This window comes from Eublepharis macularius, chromosome 3 (assembly GCF_028583425.1).
Source record: "Eublepharis macularius isolate TG4126 chromosome 3, MPM_Emac_v1.0, whole genome shotgun sequence".
Taxonomy (NCBI): Eukaryota; Metazoa; Chordata; class Lepidosauria; order Squamata; family Eublepharidae; genus Eublepharis; species Eublepharis macularius.
The window spans coordinates 187,834,021-187,857,697 of record NC_072792.1 but is presented as its reverse complement, the minus strand read 5'-3'; the positions used below and the strand labels follow the sequence as shown (position 1 = coordinate 187,857,697).

At 49.2% G+C, this 23,677-nt stretch overlaps 3 protein-coding genes and 2 non-coding genes across 5 annotated transcripts; 1 reads left to right on the top strand and 4 right to left on the bottom strand.

Moving 5' to 3' along the window:
- The first annotated feature begins 4,260 nt into the window (after nt 1–4,260).
- On the top strand, nt 4,261–5,185 carry LOC129326400 (olfactory receptor 52N1-like). Its single transcript, XM_054974557.1, is given in 2 exon segments — nt 4,261–4,802; nt 4,804–5,185. Coding segments are annotated over 2 exon segments (924 nt in total).
- Nucleotides 5,186–11,268: 6,083 nt separating this feature from the next.
- RPS11 (ribosomal protein S11) lies at nt 11,269–17,720 on the bottom strand. Its single transcript, XM_054973735.1, has 5 exons — nt 17,617–17,720; nt 16,743–16,874; nt 15,513–15,588; nt 14,201–14,330; nt 11,269–11,443 (listed from the first exon to the last, which is right to left on the bottom strand). Exons 1-5 carry the CDS (start codon nt 17,629–17,631, stop codon nt 11,320–11,322), a joined length of 477 nt encoding a protein of 158 aa, XP_054829710.1. The 5' UTR covers nt 17,632–17,720; the 3' UTR covers nt 11,269–11,319.
- On the bottom strand, nt 14,667–14,758 carry LOC129326826 (small nucleolar RNA SNORD35). The gene has a single exon (XR_008596747.1). It is a non-coding gene; the product is annotated as a small nucleolar RNA SNORD35 (small nucleolar RNA).
- On the bottom strand, nt 16,389–16,484 carry LOC129326827 (small nucleolar RNA SNORD35). Its single transcript, XR_008596748.1, has one exon. It is a non-coding gene; the product is annotated as a small nucleolar RNA SNORD35 (small nucleolar RNA).
- Nucleotides 17,721–22,585: 4,865 nt separating the features above from the next.
- On the bottom strand, nt 22,586–23,545 carry LOC129326399 (olfactory receptor 52P1-like). Its single transcript, XM_054974556.1, has one exon. The coding sequence runs from the start codon at nt 23,543–23,545 to the stop codon at nt 22,586–22,588; it is 960 nt and encodes a 319-aa protein (XP_054830531.1).
- Between the last annotated feature and the right edge of the window lie 132 nt (nt 23,546–23,677).

The window sequence follows — 23,677 nt, the reverse complement described above, 5'->3', positions numbered from 1 at the left end:
GTTTCTTTAACTATTCGGTCTGTCTTCCTGCCATCATCGTCTGTGGTGACAATTTCTTTAGTAGCTATTGGATGGAGGGGCTGTGGAGCTTCCTCGGGCTGGGACGAAGGGGGTGACCAACTGTCGGTACTACCTTCGGGGAGGGCCAAGAGGGCTGAGGGGTGCACGGCGGAAATTACGGCCTGTTGCATCCCCAAGTGTCGCTTCAGGGCCTCTAGCTCCCTCTTACAAGCTGAATGGTCCGCGGCTGCGGTTTTAGACTGGTTGTGGTCCGCCATGAACCGGGCGGCATGGGTGAGCTTAGTAATCTCCTCTTGTCCCTCAGTTAATGCGTGCTCAGCCATATCGGCACGAGCGGCGGCCGCTTCAGCCTTGTGCTGGGCGTCCTGGAGGGCGGTAGTTAATCCCTGTTTCTCTAGTATGAAATTGACGCGTTCGGCGCGCCACTCAACTGCCTTTTCCTCATGTTCTTTCTCCTGTTTGGTTAGCTTGGTCCTGAGAGTCTGGATTTCTAGGCGCAAGGCGTCCTGTTCTCGTTTGGACCTCTCCTCTAACTCCTCCTGTGTGGTTTGTAACTTACTAATTAGGGACACGCTGTCCTGCAGGGCAGTGAAAAGTGCCCAGGCTCCATATCTGTCCTTCTTGCTAGACCTAGGTTTCTCCTTGTCACAGAAGTCCTGGAAGGCGCTTCTAACTATCTGGAGTGGGTCGGGTCCCTTGAAGGAACCGGCTTCCCAAGGGCAATCTCCCTTCTTAACTAGCCACTTCTCCAGGCGGGGCACGGTGGGGTTTGCCCGGTACATTTTGCTTTCGTTTAAGGCTGATCACGGGGGAGGTTAAAGAGTGGATCAGCGACACCAGGGGTGGGGCGATTAAAGCTGCTCAAGGGTTTTAACAACTTCTTCCTCTCTATGTTCCTTTTGGGAGGTTTATCCTTCCCTCCGGTTCTCAAGGATTTTTAACTGGGTTCTACACAGGTTTTTACCAGGGGTGGTTTTAAGGTCCTACTTTTAGGTTTGCAAGGGTATTTTTAAGGGTTCTACACTCAGTTCTTCTCCACCGGGGGAGAAGGAAAATTCCTATTCCCGTTTCAAGCTTGCCTACAAGCCACGGGACCAGGAAAAGTTTACTGGCTCAGAGGGTGCTCTCAGGCTCTCTAAGCCCAAGAACCAAAACGCTCAGTGCTCCCAAGCCTCTGCCTAGAAGCCAAAGCTCAGGGGTCTCCCAAGCCTATACTCAGAAAACCAAAGCTCAGGGGTCTCCCAAGCCTATGCGCTCAGAAAACCAAAAAGTGTTCCCAAGCCTCTGCTCAGAAACTGCAATTAAGGGGTCTCCCAAGCCTATGCTTAGGCAACCAGAAATGCTCCCAAGCCTCTGCTCAGGCAACCAGAAATGCTTCCAAGCCTCTGCTCAGAAGCTGCAAATGCTCTCAAGCTCTCTGCCCAAGAACTGTACTCAAAAGTGTCCCCAGGCCTCGTGCTCAGAGACAAACGGTTAAACTGTCTCCAAGCCAAGACCAAAAGACTAAATGCGCTCAAGGACTGCCTCTGCAAGTCCCCAAGCAAAATTGCTCAGGAGTAAAGCTTACTGTACTCCCAAGCAGAAAGCGCTCAAGAGTTCTAACAACTCCCAAGCAAAAGTGTGCCCAAGAGTCCCACTGACTCCCAAGCGAGGTGCGCCCACGAGTCTGACTTAAAACTCGCAAGCGGAAAGGCGCCCAAGAGTCTAACTTAAAACTCTTAAGCACGGTGCGGCCGGCTGCCGCGGGGCTTCAGGAACCTGGCTTTAGATTCCCAAAGCTAAACTGACCAAACGGACTAACAATCCCTTCACGTTTCCTCCGGAGCGGGGATTGAAGCCTAAGTGCTGGCAGGAACGGGGTTTGGACGGGCTTAGGAGAGACGGGGGAGGGCGGAAAAGAATTTTATATGTGCTGCTTCAGGATGTATATATGCGTATATATCTAGAGCCTACTTCTGGGATCCCACCCACATAGACGCGTTTAGGCGGCCCGGAAGGTGGCCAGGAACTTCACCAGTTCAGAGGTCCTCACCCACAGTACACCGGTTATAACGGCTGGAGGGCCTCGCGGTGCACCACAAAAGGCAAGTAGTCCAAAGCTGGCTGAAGGAGGAAATGGGGGAAAAGCCAACCCACAAGATAGAAATGCTCACTAGAGCCACACACATTCACACTTTTAATTCCCTGAGCTAAATTGCGCTCTTTACACTGAGGTCTGGAAAATTTTCCTCTAAGTCAGTTCACTGAAGACACGCGTGTCGACTCACGTGTATTCACACGAACTGGGTTATGCCCGCATTCTCCACCAGTAAACTGTTACCAGAACTGCTCTTTATTATAATGGGGAATTAGCTGTAGCAGTCTGTAACTATTAATATTAAGCGAGGATCATAACCTATGTTTACGGAGGTCCCGATCCCAGACACTCTAGTGAAAAAGAGGCAGACAAGGAGTAAGGTTCAAACACGTGTATTGAGTGTAGCGTAAGCCTAGCTTGCACAATCATACAAAGAACATACAAGGTCTAAGAAATATAGCGTAGGAAATACAGAGACGTTCGCATTAGCGGGTTCCCAACGATGGTAAGGGAAATACTCACAATCCTGGAGCGAAGCAGAGACACGACAGCGAGGGTGGCCCAATGCCAGCACTGGAACCACAGACGGACAGCAAGGAGGTCTGGATAGGGAATGGCCGAGGCACCGAGTGGTCTGGGAGACCAGCTTAAATACCCCAAAACGTACCCTGGGGCTGGTGCTGTACTTGGTGGTTCTCACAGATTAAAACAAAGGGTCTAATGGGCTACTGAATGGCTTGGATGGGCCACTTTGGTAATCAGATTGTGATAAGTGACACCTCAGGAAGAGGGGACAAAAGAGGGAGGGGGAAATCCAAGTGGGCTGAAAGGATGTTCCAGCGGACAGGGCTTGTCCTGATGTCATCAACTTTGGAATGCGGAGGTTTCTTTGAGATGCATTCTTTAAGTGCTTGGGATGGTCGGCACTTAGTTCCTTCTCCGGGGCGGCTCCTAAGATATGCAGAGCGGGGCGAGGTACTCTCGCTGCGGACGTGGTGTGCCCGCTTCGCCGAAATGGCTTCTCAAAGCAGTCTTCTTCCCAGGGTCTTCTGGCTGCCTGAGAACATGGATGCCGGCTGGGCATAGCTGGGGCTGGATAGCAGGCTGCCCGGTAGCGAGGGCAAGCTCGGCGACCGGCTCGCGGGAGGCTCCAGGCGGGAACTGACCAGGGAGCGCCTAGCCAGGCTCGCTGGAGGTTTCCCCGGCAGGCGCCCGGCTGCTAGCAGCGGCTTGGGCCCATATGAGGCAGACTTCCATGGAGGCAGGGGAAACAACACTTTAAAACACAGTCCAAAGCAGGGAACAGGCACGGTCCGTGGCAGATGGCAATGCAGGCACGGGGCACACTTGTAACACAGTCCAAACACACACTGGAAATCCAGATATAGGTCAGGGCAGGGCTGCCCAGAAAGAGAGTCCTTTGTGCAGTTATCCAAACATGGAGTCAGTAAACTACACAGTCTATTACAGCAGCAGGGCAATTGACACGCAGGCAGGAAACTGACACGTGCATCAGAGCACACACGTGCAAAGCAGTCTTTGGTGCAGCAGTAAAACAGCAACGCAGGAAACTTTAACACAGTCCATGGCAGGCTTTAAAGCAGGGGAGGGGGCCTACTTGGCAACACCCCTCCCCACACCATTTTTTCGCAAGTCACACTCCACTTCACCATTTAGACCCCGTGGAAAAGAGCAAGAGTCCAGGAGCAGCTACAAAATGAGTGGTAGGGTAGGAGCTTGCGTGAGCCACAGCTCAATTCTTCAGATATTCTGGCTCACGAAAGCTCATACCCTCCTACTAATTTTGTAGTCTTATAGGTGCTACTGGACTCTTGCTCTACCTGAAGAAGTGAGCTGTGACTCACAAAAGCCCCTATCCTACCACAAATGTTGTTAGTCTTGTAGGTGCTTCTGGACTCTTGCTCTTTTCCATTGCTAGATAGACTAACACAGCTACCCATCTTGATATATCAGACCTAGTTTGTAAAAAATATTCACTTTGGCACCATTTGCAGATAAAATTTGCATGTAGCTTTATTAACACTTGCTCTGAGGGAAAGCTCTGAGTCAGTTGTCTAAAGTTTGCCTTGCATGGTATCTTTCTAACCAACCCAGGGTCTGTCTACTGCTGTGAGGGGAAACATAACCTTCAGCTGTCCAGCATGGCGGCATCTAACCACACTGAGGGCACCCTTTCCTACTTCATCCTGAATGGGATCCCGGGCCTTGAAGCTGCCCATGTCTGGATCTCCCTCCCCTTTTGCTCCATGTATCTCATTGCTATGGTGGGGAACTGCGGCCTCCTCTACCTCATCTGGACGGAGGAAGCTCTTCACAGGCCCATGTACTGCTTTCTCAGCCTGCTCTCCATCACTGACCTTGCTGGGATCAACTCCGTGATGCCCAAAACTTTAGGCATCTTGTGGTTCAAGCTGAAGGAGATTGACCTCAGCTCCTGCCTGGCCCAGATGTTCTTCATCCACACTCTCACCGGGATGGAGTCTGGGGTCCTCATGCTCATGGCCCTGGACCGATTTGTCGCCATCTGTTACCCTCTAAGGTACACCGCCATCTTGACCAACTCCGTCATTGCCAAGATGGGCCTGGCCACCTTTCTCCGAGGAGCTGTGTTGATGCTACCCTTCCCCTTCTTGCTCAGAGGATTGCCGTTCTGCCGCACAAATGTCATTGCTCACACCTACTGCGATCGACGCCATCTACGGCTTGGTGGCAGCCTCAGTCATTGGAGGGTTTGACATCTTCTGCATTTTCATGTCTTATGTCTTGATCCTCCGAGCTGTTGTGGGATTATCCTCCAAGGATGCACGGAGCAAGGCCGTCAACACTTGCACTTCCCATATTTGTGCAATCCTTATCACCTACACTCTAGCATTCTTCACCTTTTTCACACATCGCTTTGGGGGTCACACCATCGCCCCCCATATTCACATCCTTATGGCCAACCTGTACTTGCTTACACCTCCCATGCTCAACCCTATTGTTTATGGGGTGAAGACCAAACAGATTCGGGAGAGCGTCCTGAAACTGTTCCAACAGAGAAAGGCAATTTCGACTCATTCTCCCTAGAAGCTAAAATGATAAAACTAAAGCTATCATACTTTGGTCACATCATGAGAAGACCAGATTCTCTGGAAAAGTCAATAATGCTAGGAAAAGTGGAAGGCAGCAGGAAAAGAGGAAGACCTAAACCGAGATGGCTTGACTCAAATAAAAGAAGCCATGTCCTTCAGTTTGCAGAATCTGAGCAAGGCTGTTAATGACAGGATATTTTGGAGGTCTTTCCTTCATAGGGTCACCATACATCGGAGGCAACTTGATGGCATATAACACACAAACGCACAACCATAAACAGCAAGGCTTGGATCTCTGGAGCTGCCTCATTTGCTAAAATAGTCTTTTTGTCTTTCTGGTTTCTGCAGGATTCATATCTTAACTACCAATGATTCGTTCCGCTCCTCTGTCATTAGCCATTTTATTTTGCTGTGACTCAGTATGCAAATGTTTCTCAGAACAGCTGTCAGTTTTACTTACACAAGAGGCATATCTCCTAATCAGTACCTTATGGAAGGCAAGATGGATCCCCTCCCCTTTCCTATTCTGTCTTTTAGCATACACTTCTGGGTTATTTGAAAAAGCATTACACTTCCAGCTAGAGCATCCCACTGTTGACATCAGTCTTGTTGATTGCTTGTGTATTTATGCTGCAATTGAAATCCACCAGATCATCCAAAAATGCAAATAATCTCTGGCTACGCCCAGTCTGTTCCTTGGTCCATTCACACTTTGGTTCAGGCTTTTCAGCCTCGTTAGAAGTTAATTAGAAGCAAAAGAAGATTTCCCTGGGCAAGGTCAGAGCAGCTTCCAAGTCAGGACACGGAAGGGAGTTTTTGCACCTGCGTTCCATCTCATTAACGCATGGCACTCTGGGAGCGGAGTGATTGGTTCCCCAGCTATTAAGACTGGCAAGCTGCAGAAGCAGGTTGTCAAACAAGACAAGCCTCTTATTGATTGGTCAAGCCACACTGCTGGCAGGCAGCCTTAAAACTTGAATCTTCTGGTTTTGTCCTAAGGATCAAGATTAGACCTCTGGGGATTAGACCTCTGCTCCCGAATGCTATGGTTCTGGATGGAGGCCTGTAACTATACAGCCAGTTTGGTGCAGTGGTTAAGAGCAGCGGGACTCTAATCTGGAGAACCAGGTTTGATTCCGCACTCCTCCACTAGAAGCTAGCTGGGTGATCTTGAGTGAGTCACAGCTCTCTCAGAGCTCTCTCAGCCCCACCCACCTTACAGGGCGTTTGTTGTGGGGATAATAATGACAAATTTTGTAAACTGCTCTGAGTGGGTGTTAAGTTGTCCTGAAGGGTGGTATATAAATCAAATGCTATTATTGTGTTGTTATTATTATATGCCATCTTGTTTTTATTGTCTGGACTTGAGACTCTAAAGCTCTATCAGGATTTCTGAGCCCTAATTGAAAGGTAACTCCTGGTTTAGAACTGAAAGCCTTCCTGTTTTTGCGAGTGCTACTTTATTTACTTGCACTTCTTTTAATGAACTTTATTAATTGTATCTTTGTGGAGTTGTTTGGCTTTGCAATGCATCAGTCTGCATCCAGCACCCTGGCCAATTTGCCCTAGCTATCCGAGTAATTGTTTCCTGGAACTGAGTGTGCAAAGTGCCCTACCTTGCAGGGCTGATTGCTGTTCTGCTTAAACCGTGTAGGACGTGGGATTTGCCTCTTAGTCTCCAGCTGAGGGTTCTTTGAAGAGGCTGGTGGTGGCATCGCTGCTCTGGAAAGTGAGGACTCACATTACAGCTTCTGAGTTATGCTTCTGACCCTCCAAACAAAAAACAAGCCCATGGAACAAAGAATCATAGAATCATACGGTTGGAAGGAACCAAGGTTGGATTTTTCTACATTCTGGTGAAGGATCTCTTTTGGGGAGACAACTTGCTCTAGTAGCAGAGAAACAGAGCCCAGTATTCCTGAACAGGCCCTTCTCATTTCTCATTCCTTCTGCAGAACTAATCTTTTCGGCATGCTTTGGCTGTCTTCCCACTGATTATTCCGGGGAGGAAGCAGGACAGCACCTGCTTTCTAAACCACGTCTCATTCTAACTCAGCATCCAGCCAGGTCCTTTAAAGACTTCTCCCTGATAAGCAGCTAATAATATAAATATTAATATTTTTCAAAGACTACAATACAAGAATTTCAATGCATACCTAATTATATCAACTATTTGGTGGTGGAGAGTGCCCTCAAGTCATTGCTGACTCCTGGTGACCCTTGGTGGGGATTTCATGGCCAGAGACTAACAGTGGTGGTTTGCCATTGCCTGCCTCTGCAACCCTGGTCTTCGCTGGAGGACTCCCATCCAATTACTCATCAAGGCCGACCCTGCTTAACTTCTGAGATCTGATGAGATCATAGAATCATAGAGTTGGAAGGGGCCCTACAGACCTTCTAGTCCAACCCCCTGCCCAGTGCAGGATCAGCCTAAAACGTCCCTGACAAAGATTCATCCAGCCTCTTCTTGAAAACTGCCAGTGAAGGGGAGCTCACCACCTCCCGAGGCAGCTGATCCCACTTTTGAACTACTCTGACCACGAAAAAGTTTTTCCTAATATCCAGCCGGTACCTTTGTGCATGTAATTTAAGCCCATTGCTTCGGGTCCTACCCTCTGCTGCCAACTGGAACAGCCCCCTGCCCTCCTCCAAATGACAGCCTTTCAAATATTTAAAGAGAGCAATCATGTCCCCCCTCAACCTCCTCTTCTCCAAACTAAACATTCCCAAGGCCCTCAGCCTTTCCTCGTAGGGCTCAGTCTCCAGACCCCTGATCATTCTTGTCGCTCTCCACTGCACCCTCTCGATTTTGTCCACATCCTTTTTGAAGTGAGGCCTCCAGAACTGCACACAGTACTCCAGGTGTGGCCTGACCAAGGCAGTATAGAGAGGGGCTATGACCTCCTGCGATTTCGACGCTATGGCCCCTTTGATACAACCCAAAATTGAATTAGCCTTTTTTGCCACCGCATCACACTGACTGCTCATATTCAGTTTACAGTCCACTCTTACCCCAAGATCCCTTTCACATAGACTACTGCCCAGAAGTGTATCCCCCATCCAGTATTTGTGCTTCCCAAGGCCCAGATGTCATACTGTGCACTTGTCTTTGTTGAATTGCATCCTATTCACAGCTGCCCACTTCTCCAGAGTATTCAGGTCTTGTTGAATTTTAACTCTATTTTCTTGGGTGTTTGCCACTCCTCTCAATTTGGTATCATCAGCAAATTTAATGAGTAGCCCTTCCACTCCTTCATCCAGATCACTGATAAAAATATTGAAAAGTATCGGGCCCAAAACTGAGCTCTGCGGCACCCCACTGGACACCTCCCTCCAATCTGATGAAACGTCGTTGACCACCGCTCTTTGAGTGCGGTCCTCTATCAGGCTTGCCTGGGCTATCCAGGTCAGATCATTAACGGTTATTATCACAGTAACTTTAATGAAATATATACCCCACCCTTTGTTTGGTTGTTCAGACATGGCAGCCTTGAACCAAAGAGCCCTCCATTCCCACCGTTGCTTCCATCATTTTGCACTCTCCAGCTACACCCTAGGCAGGATTCTCTATAAAGATCGATCCAAGGCACTTGCGATGGTCATGCCAAGGGGCTCCATGTGGCAGCAGCGGAGTGGGCTGCTTCTGGGAAGGCGGCAGAGGCGTGGCTCTGGTTCCCAACTCAAAGAACGAAATACACATACTGCAGAGCATATTGGGAACTCGAGCACATCTGGGACTGTTTGCAAACGACAGCCTCGATCATCATGGTTATAATAGGTCCAGCAGGAAATTTTCTGAATAGGGCAGCGGTCCGATGTTAGCCTATCATGCAGTTAGAGTGGGAAGTGGACAAAAAAGGCCCTTCCCAGCACCGTAAGAGATTTCTGAACCCAGGGCACACTGAAGTCACAGTAGTAGGTAAGCCCTAGGACAGAGAACCCCCCCATCTGTACACACTTGCTATGCACCCCCTATGCTTCCAGAGCTGGGAAAAAGCCAGTGTATTTGTGGAACTCAAGAGGCTTGCTTGCCACTTTAGTTAGGTTGAGATATTGTCTGAATTTTCAGAAGCCATGCAAGTTTCTGGCATAGAAGGACTCTAGCCTAGTAAACTTTAGGTTAAAGGATCAAATATCTTAAAAACACCTTTCTGTGAGATAGCTCAAGATGGGTAGCTGTGTTAGTCTGTCTGTAGCAGTGGAAAAGAGCCAAGAGTCCAATAGCACCTGTAAGACTAACAAAATTGGTGGTAGGGGATGAGCTTTTGTGAGCCACAGCTCACTTCTTCAGAATCTCACTTCCTGTGAGATTCACACCCTCCTAGGCCAAATTGCCCTCCTTTCCAAGGAGGCAGATGGAACACACCTCCTCTCTGCTCCCAACCACTCTTATTGCTGAGGCAAGTCCAGCCCTGCCTGCCTTCTATGTTCTATGCAAGACACCAATTTGTGTTAGCAAATCCTGGCTCAGTAGCCATCTTTGCAGCAAATGAAAACGTCTTGGGACATGTGAAAGACTTAATAGATTTACTGAAGCGTACTAGCTTTTGTGGGATAGCATTCGTGTTAAATAAAAACCCCTGTAACTCCTTAAAGACTTATTTCAGCATACGCTTTCATGGACTACAGCCGACATCACAGAAACCACAAGATTGAACAGAGAGCTGTCCCAGTCCCTTCTTTTGCTTCCCTGTATGACTTTTTCCACCTTGTGAGCAGCTAAGATCCTCCTCCAAAAAAGTGAAATGACAGTCTGGCAAGGAGGCAGAAAGAGAAATCAGCTTCCATGCTGGGAATGGTTTTGCCAAGTACGCTCATTCTGAACAGCTACGGGCTGCACTCAAAGCACTGCGAGCAAAGCTCCTTCCTCCCCTCGCTGCAGACTGAGGCTGCTGAAATTCTGCTGGGGGAGGAGCTGGCCAAACAGATCCCTCCCGCCCCATCCAAGAACCGAAGAGCAGCCCTGTTGGGGCAGCACCGTCCTGCCTGCAGAGCAGCCTCTGCACGCACCACCCAGGGGCTTTCAAGTAATTGTGCCGGAGGACTTCCACCGGCCTCCCCCTCTTAATGAGACGGTCCAGTGTGGGCCTGGTCTAGGGGAAGTACCAGGCTGGTCCTCTCCTCTAGGCTTAATGCTTGAGCAAGTGTTGCATAACCCTTTCGGAAGCTCTGTGCTGCAGGAGGCAGGTGAGCCCTTAAACCCCACTCCAAACACAGGGTGCTTGGAAGAAGAGTGCCATGCCCAGTCCAGGTGCGTTGAGTTAAAGGGACCAACCAGGGGGAGGAAGACTACGCAGAACAATCATTATCCTCAAAGCATGCAAATGTGATCAGGTTTTAGGATTGGGGGTCAGTGGCACCGCTGGGACTCTCCTTAGTTAACTAAGGAGGTTGTAGCTCTGGAAAAGCAACATTTACTGCACCATGATCAGCTTCTAGCCCATTCTGGTCCCTCATAGCCCCCCACACCCTTCTTTTCATAGCACAAACATGGGCTACGTGCTAAGGCGAAGGCAGCAATGAGGAACAGGTTCCCTTCATTCAGACAGAAACCCTGTCCTAGGAAGCACCTGTGCACTCTCAGCACAGTTTGGTGTAGTGGTTAAGAACTAGGTTTGATTCCCCACTCCTCCGCTTGAAGCCAGGTGGGTGACCTTGGGTCAGTCACAGCTCTCTCAGAGCTCTCTCAGCCTCACCCACCTCACAAGGTGATAATAACAACACTTTGTAAACTGCTCTGAGTGGGTCCGTAAGTTGTCCTGAAGAGCAGTAAATCAATCAAATATTATTATTACTATTGGAAGTGGAAGACTCAAAGGAAACAAAGTTGCTGCATTCTCCTGGCTCAGTTCAAAACAGGTTCTACTAAGATCAGAGGACCCAAAACAGTCCCCTTTCATATTCACATGGCCCTATGTGCAAAGTGTGCGTCCTCCTATTGAGCTATGTTACATGCCCCCCCTCCCCACACCCCAGGGCTGGGCTTCCAGACAGGCGTGAGCCCAGCTCCCTTCCACTAGCAAGCTTAAGCTCCACCCGCTTTGTACCACCCTTAGCAATCCAGTCTCTCAGGCCAGCTGGGTCTTTACAAAAGGTTTATTTGGGCATCCCAACAGAGAACAATAGACTTCAGAACTTCTGGAACTGCTTCTTGGTACCAGCAGCCTTGGTCACCTTGAGGACGTTGAAGCGGACCGTCTTACTGAGCGGACGGCACTCGCCCACCGTCACAATGTCCCCGATCTGCACATCCCTGGAAGGAGGAGAAACAGCACAACAGCTTTAGGGAGGGCTGGACCGACACGGCAAAGAGAGTTTAAACAGGCAAGCAGTCCAATTCCTTAGCCAGCCAGCATGGTGACCGCCACCTATTCCACACGGATCAAGAGGGATCATTAGGAGATAACTGAAAAGTTCTGCTTTAGGAGGGGAAAAAAATCAAATGCCTAATTATACGATGGGCGAGACTTGTACGTGTGAAAAGGATCATGGGGTCTTAGCAGATCATATACCGACCATGAGTCAGCCAGATGACGCAGCAGCTAAAAAGGCAAACGCAATTCTGGGCTCCATCAACACAAGCAGAGCATCCAGATCATGCGAAGCGATGGTATCACCATACTCTGCCCTGGTTAGACCTTGCTTGGAGGACTACCACGTTCAAGTTTTGGGCACTACAGTTTTAAAAGGATGCTGACAAGCTGGAAGGTGTCCAAGGGAAGGCTGTGCTGATGGTGAGAGGTCTGCCGACCAAGTCCTATGAGGAAAGGCGGAAGGAGCTGAGCACATTCAGCCTGGAGAGAAGGTGGCTGAAGGGTGATATGAGAGCCATCTTCAAACAACTGAAGGGCTTGCACTTAAAGAGGATGGAGTGAATTGTTTTCTGTTGCCCCGGTGGGGGGGGGGGGGGGCGCAACAGGTTAAAACTAAACCAAAGGAGTTTTCAGCTAAACATGAGGAAGAACTCCCTGATGGTTGTGGTTCCTCAGTGGAACAGGCCTCCTCGAGAGGTGGTCAGATTTCAGCCTTGGCTTTTAAGCAGAGGCTAGGTGGGCCATCTGTCAGCAGCACAATTCTATGGCTCAAGAGGAATTCAATACGAAGGCAGATCCCGAGACGGAGGGCAGGAAGGAACGAGCCAGTCCAGGGCAATGCCAATCATCACTTAGGGGGCAGGTGAGATTGGCTGGGGATTCTGGAGGCTTTTTGCCTTCCTCTGGGCATTGAGCAGGGGTTGCTGGGGGAGGGAAGGAGCTGTGAATTGTTCAGGGGGGTGTAGATGACCCTTGGGGTCACTTCCAGCTCTGTGATTCTAAGGAAGCAGGCAGAGGGGACTGGAGAAAATGCTGAAAAGCACGAGGCAAGAACAATATAAAGGAGGGCAGCAGGATGCCAGGAAGAGCAAGAAGCGCCACAAAACATGCCAGCAGCAGGGCCTGGCTCCTTTCCAACACCACCAGACACAAGCTTAATTTACAGCAAGCTCAATGTTCAGCAGGCCATAATGGCAGCTAAGAACATGTTAAGACTGCAGTGTTTGTTGGACAGTAGGGGGTGTTACAGAGTAGCCTATTAAATGGAAGGGAAACAAGGCTGTTTCTCTCCCCCATATACTATTTAATGGTACCTTTTCTGTATTGGGACTATGAGCCAGCCTAGCCTACCTCACACGGCTGTTGAGAGGGCAAAGTGGGGAGGGGGAACCAAATACACACACAATGATTGATTGACAAATGATTGACAATGATGGGGTCCAAACTGGAAATGCACAATGATGGGGTCCAAACTGGAGGAGACTGACCAAGAGAGATACCTTGGAGTTGTAGTGGATAACTCACTGAAAATGTCGATACAGTGTGCGACAACAATAAAAAAGGCCAGTGCTATGCTGGGGATTATTAGGAAAGGAATTGAAAACAAATCAGCTCGTATCATCATGCCCCTGTATAAATCAATGGTATGGCCTCATTTGGAATACTGTGTACAATTCTGGGCACCACACCTCAAAAAAGATGTTACAGCCCTGGAAAAAGTGCAGAAAAGGGCAACTAGAATGATTAAAGGGATGGGACACTTCCCCTATGAAGAAAGGTTAAGGCGCTTGGGGCTCTTTAGCTTGGAGAAACAACAACTGAGGGGTGACATGATAGAGGTTTACAAGATTATGCATGGGATAGAGAAGGGAAAGATTTTTCTCCCTTTCTCACAATACAAGAACTCGTGGGCACTCAATGAAATTGCTGAGCAGTCGGGTTAGAACGGATAAAAGAAAGGACTTCTTCACCCAAAGAGTGATTAACACATGGAACTCGGAAGGTGGTGGCAGCTTCAAGCATAGACAGCTTCAAGAGGGGATTGGATAAACATATGCAGCAGAGGTCCATCAGTGGCTATTAGCCACAAGGTACAGATGGAACTCTGTCTAGGGCAGTGAGGCTCTGTATTCTTGGTGTTGGGGTGTGTGTGTGGAATCAGTGGGAGCGCTTCTAGTGTCCCTACCCCACTGGCAGACCTCCTGAGGACACCTGGTTTTTTTGGCCACTGCGTGACACGGAGTGTTGGACTAGATGGGCCATTGGCCTGATCCAGCATGGCTTCTCTTATGTTCTTATGTACACCAACCAAAACTCCTTGGGAAGAAAAGGGGGGATAAATATGGGCAAATAGTAAGGACAACCTGCATGCTGAAGAATCTTTTAAAAATGAGCCAACCTCTACCTGCACTCTAATGCAACCCAATTGTTTTGCTTCACAGCCTCCTGCGGAAAATCAGGTTTAAGAAACCTGTGTTCATACGTTTGTGCTCAGCACCTGGGCAGGTAAGGCAGGAGAGTCACCCGAGTCCCTCCCTTTGCTCAAGCTGCATGGAATTAATGCTCAGGGGGGAAAGAGATCTCACTAGGGCAGCCTGCCTCAGGAGAGCACCAGTCAAGTCCTTAAGTTGTCCTTAAGCGCCAGCCCTCTCCAGGCAGCTTCCCAAGGGGAGGGGGCTGCCCCTGCACTCCCTTACCTGAAACAGGGGGACAGGTGCACCGACATGTTCTTGTGGCGCTTCTCAAAGCGGTTGTACTTGCGGATGTAATGCAAGTAGTCCCTCCGGATCACAATGGTGCGCTGCATCTTCATTTTGGTGACCACGCCTGCAACAGGGAGAGAGGTCAGGCCAGCAAGTTCCACACACACACAGCTTTTTCCAATCACCATTAATATTTGAGTCAGAGCTGGAAAGGGCTACCAAGTACAACTTCTTGCTCAGTAAAGGAAATCCAGTTTTACAGCATTTTTAAATGATACAATCATCTAGGTCATATATGACCCTAAACACAACATCTAGATCCTATAAAAGAAAAGCGTAATCAGCATTCTTGACCAACAGCTTTCATTCCACTACAGCCTGCGCAATAGATGTTCTGCAGCCTAGACATGTTGCCTGCTACAGTTTGCTCACTACAACCACACACGTCCCTCGCGTCCTCCAAGCAGCATCAGTTAAGCCACAGGGCAGTTTCATCACAGCCCCTTCACCATGGGGTTCAGCAGACCATCGTGAGAAAAAACATCACTTGCAGCTCAAGGACTGTGGGAACAGCTATGGCCCTCGCTTGGCAAGCCACGAGCAGCCCTTCATTGGGGAGGGGGGGGGGGAATGGTGGCAAAGCATAGCCCTACAGCGGTAAAGTAGCCAAAGCTCACCACTTTGATATGAAACTTCACTGGCTTATTAGACCCAGGGGACTGCAGCTGTTTACGCTGCCTTAATAGCCCCTCAAGTTCATTCCTACTGAGGGATTTCCAACAACTAAAAGGCTCGCATTTCATCTAGTTCAGAGATGTTTATAAGAATATCCTGCTAGATTATCTAGTATCCCGCTAGAGATGATGATGAGAACCACATGCATCTGACGAAGAGAGCTGTGGTTCTTGAAAGCTTATGCTACAGTAAAGTTGGTTAGTCTTAAAGGTGCTACTGGACTCTTTACTATTTTGCTACTACAGACTAACACAGCTGACTCCTCTGGATCTACCTCACAGAGTTACTGTGAAAACAGATAAAGGGACGCTGATATGTGAAATGGTTTGTGTCCCCATATGGGAGAAGAACAGAGTATAAATATAAACATTAAATACTGCGTTCTGTCTCTGAACAGGGAATGCCCACCTCTGGCTGTAATTGCCCTTTATTTGATCCTTCCATTGCTAGATCCAAGAATTTTCTCTCTTTTGAATAAGAGCCTCGTGTTTGTGGGCATCTAATCCTGCAACTGACTTTTAGAGACCACAGCAGACAATGAGGTACAGTTCAAAACAGAACACTCTCTCACCTGACAAAATACGGCCCCGAATTGACACATTACCAGTAAAGGGGCATTTTTTGTCAATGTAGGTGCCCTCGATAGCCTGGAAGAAAAAGAGAACGTGAGCAGCAAACTCCAAATCCAAGGGGTGGGGGGAGGGGAGTACTGCCTCCCTTGTCTAGAAACAGCAGAGCCCCTTCCCCTTCCAGATGCGGTTTCAGCTTCTCAACAAATACCCTTTTAAGGAGTTTTCCAAAAGAGGTCTCATTCCCCAAAGAGAAAGCAAACCTGAGGCTGAACTATTAGTTTCTACGAGAGGATACGTGGGCCCGCCAGGATCTTCTATTGCTCTGGCAGGCCTGCAAGACTGAGATGTTCCGCCAGGCGTATGGTTGAGGTCGGTCCAGCAGTCATCCGGAAAGCCTCCCAACCGGCCTCCTGTCAGGGGGCTCGTTTGATCACCTGAACCCCCGCCCCTACGAGTTACAGCTTTCTGAAAATCCTGTTCCCCTTGCTTTTTGCCCACTCTGTTGTGTATTACTGGCAGGGATGGGATGTAAGGTGGCTGCTGTCTGGAGGTGGTGCTAACAGGAATTCTGTGGTTTTACTCAAGTTTTAATGTAAATTATGCTTTACTGTTGTAACCCGCCCGGAGCCCACTTACAGAGAGGGCAGGATAGAAGTTCAATAAATAAATAGAAAATAAATACTAACTGCTAAGAATGGACTGAGAGAGCATGCACCTGCACACAACTAAAGCACTGCCCTTGTTGGTGACACCTAGTTTTCCATGCAGACGCATTTCACCATTCCTCACCTGTAGCCTGGGCCCCACATTAGGCTACATGGAGATCACTCGTTTTCCCGCAAAGAGCCAGCTAGTTCCCTTGCACACAGACAGATGAGCTGACTTCAGTCAAGGCCTTTTGGCCACTCTCGTCAAAGTCCCCTTCACCAGGGGGGCTTGGAAGACCATCGTGAGAATGTGCATCATGAGTCAGCAAAGGGGAAAACCCTCAAGTGGCCCAGTCCCATTAAGCCTTTCTTCATCAAGTTACTAAACCCTCTCAAGTATCTTGCCAGGCAAGTGGCTGCCTTCACAACAGAAGGTGCCCTGAGGGAAAGGCTCTCAATAAATCAGTCACCATGGGGGGGGGGAGCCCCCATTCTTCCTCTGTTGATTTTTCTCTTCCATAGAGCCCTTCATAATATGACAAAGATGGGGTTCCCACCCCTCCACCTCCAGCAGCCCATTACCTCTTTGGGGGTCTTGAAGCCCAGGCCGATGTTCTTGTAGTAACGGGGTAGCTTCTCTTTGCCAGTCTCCCCCAGAAGCACGCGCTTCTTGTTCTGGAAGATGGTGGGCTGCTTCTGGTAAGCCCTCTCGGTCTGCACCCCCCAAAAGAAAACAGGGTAAGGTGAAATGCCCCACACCAAAGCCAAGGAGCAGATCTCTGCACTCGGGGTCCTCCCTTCTCACCCCCACCCAATAATAATAGAATAACAACATTCGATTTATATACCGCCCTTCAGGATGACTTAACACCCACTCAGGGCAGTTTACAAAGTATGTTATTATTATCCCCACAACAAAACACTCTGTGAGGTGGGCGGGCAGAAAGCCAGGCAGGAAAGGGGCTGACTGGGGGGCCGCTTGGCCAATAGGGCTGCAGATCTTCTCTGGGCATGGGAGCTCCTATGAGTCTCCTTGTTCAGAAGGGCCTACAAGGAAGAAGCCACTGCTAGGCTTGCCAGGCCAGGCTGGGAAAGTCCTGGAGATCGGGGGGGGGGGGAGGCTGATGGCATCTGGGGAGAGGAGGGGGCGCAGTGCCATAGGGCCCTTCCCAACAGCCACTTCCTCCAGGGAGAGGCAACCTTGGCCGCCTGGAGACCAGCTGAAATTCCGGGAGATCTCCAGCCAGCCCCTGGAGATTGGCAACCCTGCCCCCCACCCTCCAGCCGGGACCGAGAGGGCCGCCGAGAAGGGGGGGGGGTCGCTTTCCCTCGGGCAGGCCCCCTCCCGCGCCCAGGCCGCCTCCTCACGAGGCGCCCGGGAAGGCCTGGCGGCCGGTGTGGGGGAAGCGGCCCTCTCTCGGCCCTCCTTGCCTGCCCGCCCGGCCGCAGCGCCCACCTGCGTGTCCGCCATCTTGGCCCGCGCGGTGCGGAAAGAGGCCGCCAGAGGGATGCCGGGAGACCTCGTGCCCGCAGACGGGAAGTGACGCTCGCGCCGGGGCCCGCCCCTTGTGCTCTCACCATAGAGGCGGTGGAAAAGGGCGCGGAGGAGGGAGTCCTAGAGCGGTCGCCCGAGCCGCCTGGGCCTCGGCGGAAGCGCTGACTGCGCCTGCGCCCCTCAATCAGCCCAGGGAAGGGGTTCCGGCTGGCTGGAGGCTCCTGCGGGCTGCGCTGCCTGGGCGACTCCCCGCCGCCCGCCCCAGCCACGCCAAGGCCGCTCCGGCTTCTGCCCACCGGCCACGAAGGCGGGTGGGGGTGCGTTTATTTCTGCCCTTCGGAGCCCGCCTTTCTCCCCGAGGCGGAGGGCAGCGGGAGTCCCTCAGGGCGGGGCGCTCAGTAGACAGTGCCGTGGGGTGCCTGAGTGCAATTTGCAAAGATTTAGTATTTACTTACGGTGTTCATAGTCCGCCTTTCTTGCTGAGCCTCGAGTCGGATCACGTGGTGTGAGATCAGTACTGTCCATATCAAGGACATTGCCATAAACAATGCCAGAGGGGAAATAAACGCAAGCTTTCAGAGACCTGGCATTAGCAGGAATCCAATACAGAGTAGAAACTATACTGAAGCCGAACATAAGCAATTCTAGGATTGACAGTAGACAACATGAAGCGCACAGGAGCACATATTTAAGGCAAGAGATGCTATGAAAGGCAGCGTAGCAGGAACCCGGTAAGGAAATGCTGGGGCAGAGTATGAGCAGTTCTAGGGCTGACACATTGAGCAGTGCAGGAAATATCCTGTAGGGTCATCCTTACAGCTGCAGACTGTAGTAGAAAAACCTACAGCTCCTGTCTCTCTATGGATGTAGTGCAGCCCTCCTAGCTGAGCAAAAAGCCCTCTTGGAGGCTAATCTTGGGGGTCTGGGATTACAAATCACCCCCCCCCCCCACATGACAGAGAAGGAAGACAAAAAGGGACTTCAACAGGGCTAAGGGAGGAATATGGCAGATAGCAGAAATTTCATGCCAGGAAACGCTGGCAGGATGCCGTGTTGGGGATTGCCTGGTGCCTGTTAAATCCATACAGGTTGTTAGAGGAGGAGGATTTAATGCTGTCCCTTTCCTCAGGTTTCAGAGAGTTAGAAAGGCAGAGGTCAGGGCATCTGTTTACTCTGTACTTCACTGCCCTGAACTATCCTTTGATGTGTAGATTGCTAATCTCAGGATTTCCTCCTCATGACATCCTTCTGTCCCTCCCTTTGTCACACAACTATATCTCTTCTTTCCATCTTGCACCATAGATGCAGGACTTGGCGCGAGAAAACGTGATTTTTCACGTTTGTAGCGCGATGTTCCAAGGCCCAGGAGGCAGTGTGAAAGGGGCCGTAGATAGGAATCTATCCTCTTTCCTATCAGAGTATGGAGTTCCTATAATGAAGAGCTCTTATTTCTTTGTCTCTGTGATTGATATACTCTGCCCAGATATATGTACCTTTTAAGAGGTTTTGTTTTAATGCATTGCTGCTTGCCTTTGGGACAGACAGGACTACCAGCTGCTAAAATCATTAAAGACAACCAATTAAAGGATATTTTGGCATTTGGTCATTTCCCCATTAAGCATTTATTTCATCTTTTAAATCAATGTACATATTGCCAGAACATCAACATGAGTGCCCGTTTGAATTTTGTATGAAATCTTTAAAACAAAAGATGCTACAAGGGTCAAGCTATATAAAATAAAATATAATTATTTATTATATTAAACTAATTATTTATTAAACTAATTATTTATTATAGAGTGTACACAATAATATCATTAAAAACAAATAGCTAGAATTTCAGGCTGCATTAAGAGTCAGTGCAAGCTGTACATAAACTGTCATATTCCAAATACAGTTGATGAACATGTCGACCAACTCAAGACCATACACGTTTCAGCCCCAGGGGCCTTCCTCAGTGGTCAATAAGACACATTTTTACAATCATACAAACAAACACACACATCTAGAAACTATTATGCATTAATTCTGGAAATACAAGTGTAAAAAAATTGGGAGGTAAAGACGTCAGCTTGCCCCAGTGAGCATTTCATCCTATAACTGGGTCGTGTATCTGTGTGTCTGTTCTGGATCCATCCATACACCTCCAAATTGGTCTGGGCCTCCTCCCTTCATCATGAACTGGTAGTAGTTTTCCTGCTGTCTTCCTGGATCTCTTATCTTTGAGGCTGATAACTATCATCCTCCCTGATTTTCTTAGAGCCAAACTACAAGTGACGCCTGACACAAGTTGGACACTTGTCAGCTTCCCTCAAGTTTTGATGGGAAATGTAGGCATCCTGGTTTTACAGCTTGGCTCTCCATTATAGCTGCAAGACCAGGATGCCTACATTTCCCATCAAAACTTGAGGGAAGCTGACAAGAGTCCAACCTGTGTCAGGCGTCACTTGTAGCTTGGCTCTTAGTTACCCTTGTTTGTGCACTGTGGCTAGCTTTCTGTATATTTGCCCTTTATTCCTCTTTAATAAAAAGACGTTTCCAGTTGAACATCTGCCTGATTTATTTGGGAGTTCCCGTAAACCTTGGTGGAGATTCCTAGTTACCCCCTCTCACTTGCTTCCTTAATGCTAATTCCCCCAACCAGTTAAGGAGACCTCCTATTTGGGTAACGTAGCAGTCTAAGGTCAAAGGGACACGAGCAGAGTGGATCAAAGGTGTAGGAGTCCTGATCTCTCTTGCCTTTCTAACACTATTGCCCCCTCTGAAGCTGAGCTCTGCAATCATAATAACCCTTACATGGAAGTTAGACCCATTGCATAAAATGGGACTTACTTCCAAGTAGACCTGCTTAGGATTGCACTGTATGTTGCTTATACTAAGACACTGCAGCCCCTTCCTCCACGGCAAGAACAAATGTCGCCTCACACACACAGCAGCCGTCTCCCCAGACAGGACCAACCCCGCTTCATCCAAGATGACAAGAAGCCTCATCTCAAGCCATAGAGCTGCTTCCAAACTTCTCCTCCTCTGAATTTCATTTCATATTTTAGAGTTCCGAATTACCTTGTCACATTTCTTTTTTAAAAAATGAATTTTATTTTTTAAAAGCATTGAAGGGATACAGAAAAAGGGGAGAGGGGAACAAAAAAAATAAATTTAAGAAAAGATTGAAAATACATATTACAAGGATTATTAGAATGCTACAACCATAAAACATTTTTCAGGTACGCGATACGGATGAATCAGTAAAATATTAACTCTTTCCATCCTAATCACCTCTCTCTCAGATCAACAATATTAAACTATGTAATCACATAATTACCTTGTCACATTTCTGAAGGGGAACTGAAGTACTGCAAAACCCGCACCTTTTTAACTTCCAGATTTTTCCTGGCACGCATGGAGTGCATGTCTGCTTTGGCCTACTTTTAATTTCATTCATGCCTTACTCCTTCCTCCATTTCAGTGTGCGTCCTGAAAGGCAATCTTTATGTGACTGTATCCCTGTTGTGATTGTGCAGTGTTTTGCCCATGCCCAGATGTTACTAGTCAAACCTGCCCTCACGCTAATAGGGAAGCTGATGAACATGGAATACTATAATCCCTTCTCCTCGTGTGTTTTAAACACAGACAAACTGCCTGGCTAGGCAAGAAATAGATACTGGCTTCCAGCCGGGAGATGGAAAAATGGTGGCATGTGAGCGATGAGGTAAGACTGGCTTCCAGCCCCATACCCCCCAGAGATGTGCAGAACGGTATAACGAAAGGGTCTCCAGAAGCTTCTGAGTTAATCTTGTCACCCACCCTGCCAATCTATTCCTTATCCCTTTTTCCAAACTGGGCTATTCAAAACCTGATGAGACTCTCCCATCCAGCCATTGGGAGTCATCAATCACCTTTTACACCATTAGTTGCTCACAGGAAGGTTTAATTGCGCTTTCCCAATTTTATTGTCTCGCCTCTTGAGACAGCCATCAAGTTATTGTTCAAAAGCAGAGACACACAGTCTCAGCCCAGGATACGTTTTGGTCTATAATTGGCCTGCCCAGCTGCATGCACAGTGTGTGTCCTGGGACCTCCCCCACACACCCTCAGAGTCAGGCCTGAGCCCCTCTCCCTGCCATGAAGTGCTGGTTGTTCAAGGCTCCTACTCTAGAGGACGTCCTCCTCCTCCTCCTCTCCTAGGCTGGTAAATATAATCCGATCCTGAATCTCTGTCCATTTTCCTTTCGGTTGCCTAATTAGCTCTGTGTGAGTGAGCCATATGTATTTTGTGCAATTGATTTTTTTTATTTTCTAAATAAAAACCGTATTGATTGAACATCCTGTCTATTAAAAGAGTTCTCTAGAGGAACAATCCCCGTACATACAGGTGAAAGATCTCGCAGTCACCCTCCTCTTGCTGCTGTTTCTTGTTGCTAATTCCCCCAACTCACAAGGACACCGCTTATTAGGGTAACTCAGGAGTGCATGGATGCATTAACAAAATGCAACATGAAAAGACCCTAGATACACAGCAAAATGACTTTTTTGCAGTATTTGATCAATGCACATGAGCAAATGGGGAACACGGGGTGGGGAGATGCAGATGAAAATAAACCGAAGGAACCAAGAGTTGAAAATCCAACTGCAAAATTGCTCTTGCTCCTTTGCAGGAATTGATTTTTCTTCCAGAATTGAGGAGCGGAATCCAGAATAGAGGAAACATCCTAAACAGGACTGGAAAAGAAATTGGGAAATCAGCTCATCCTTATTGAGGCTCCCCAATGACGCTGCTGAGCCGGGGCTTGTAGGGCACATTGTGCAGCTCGCCTGTCCCCTGAGAGTCCTGAATGGCTGCTGGTCCAAGACTGAAAACGGCAGCATTTGGGCTGGCCTTGGTTCTCCCCTTCACAGCCTGACTGGGTGCTTCTCTAGCTTACTCCTACTTCTAGGAGACGTCCTTTTTCCTCGAGAGCAGGCCGACCACCTTGTCACGGATCAGCTTGGTCTTTATGCCATACACAATGGGATTGCAGAGCGGGGGCACCAGAATGTAAAAGTTGCCAATGAGGATGTGGATGTAGGGGGCCACGTTGTGGCCAAAGCGGTGTGTGAGGAAGGAGAAGAGGGCGGGCGTGTAGGCCAAGACAATCACACAGATGTGGGAGCCGCAGGTGTTGAAGGCCTTGGCCTGAGCTTCCTGAGATGGCAGCCTCAGCACCGTCAAGATAATCTTGGCGTAGGAGACCCCAATGAAGAGCAGATCCAGACCTACCACAAGCAGAGCCACAGTGAGGCCATACAGGTTGCTGACAATAGTGCCAGCACAGGCCAACCGGACGATGCCCATGTGCTCACAGTATGTGTGAGGGACCACATTCGTCTGGCAGTAGGGGAGTCTGCTGGCAAGGATGGGAAACGGGGAGGTCAAGACTGCCCCTCTCACAACGGCCAGGCAGCCGATCTTCATGATGGTTGGATTTGTCAGGATGGTGGCGTATTGCAGGGGCTGGCAGATAGCCACGTAGCGGTCAAAGGCCATGGCCAACAATATGGCCGACTCAATGATGGAGAGTGCGTGGATGAAGAACATCTGCAGCAGGCAGCCTTCAAAGGGGATCTCGTGAGAGCCAAACCAGAAGAGGCAGAGCATTTTGGGCACCACCGAGGTCGAGCCGGCCAGGTCCACAACTGCCAGCATGCAGAGGAATAAATACATGGGCTCGTGTAGGCTCTCCTCCACCCAGATGGTCCGCATGATGGTGCAGTTCCCCAGCACTGTCACCACGTAGATCAAGCTGAGCGGGATGGACAGCCAGACGTGGGCAGCCTCTAAGCCTGGGATGCCCACAAGGAAGAAGACCGAAGGGTGGAAGGGGCCACTGTAGTTCCCACCAAAAGCAGACATGCTAGGCTGGAGAAGGCCTGGAACTCCTCCTGGGGCCTGTGCAAAGGGGGAGCATCTTGTTACATGGTGCGCATGTGTCTGGGGAGGCAGCAACTGAGGTCTGGCTTTTGTTCCAGCAAAATACGCCATCCT

What these genes read in the sequence shown, in the direction of transcription:
- RPS11 (XM_054973735.1), bottom strand. An exon ending in GCTTCAAGACCCCCAAAGAG is followed by an intron (nt 15,589 to 16,742) that starts GTAATGGGCTGC and finishes TTTTTCTTCCAG; the next exon opens with GCTATCGAGGGCACCTACAT. An exon ending in CACCTGTCCCCCTGTTTCAG is followed by an intron (nt 11,444 to 14,200) that starts GTAAGGGAGTGC and finishes TCCTCCTTCCAG; the next exon opens with GGATGTGCAGATCGGGGACA.
- LOC129326399 (XM_054974556.1), bottom strand. Translation starts at nt 23,545, where the DNA reads ATGTCTGCTTTTGGTGGGAACTACAGTGGCCCCTTCCACCCTTCGGTC.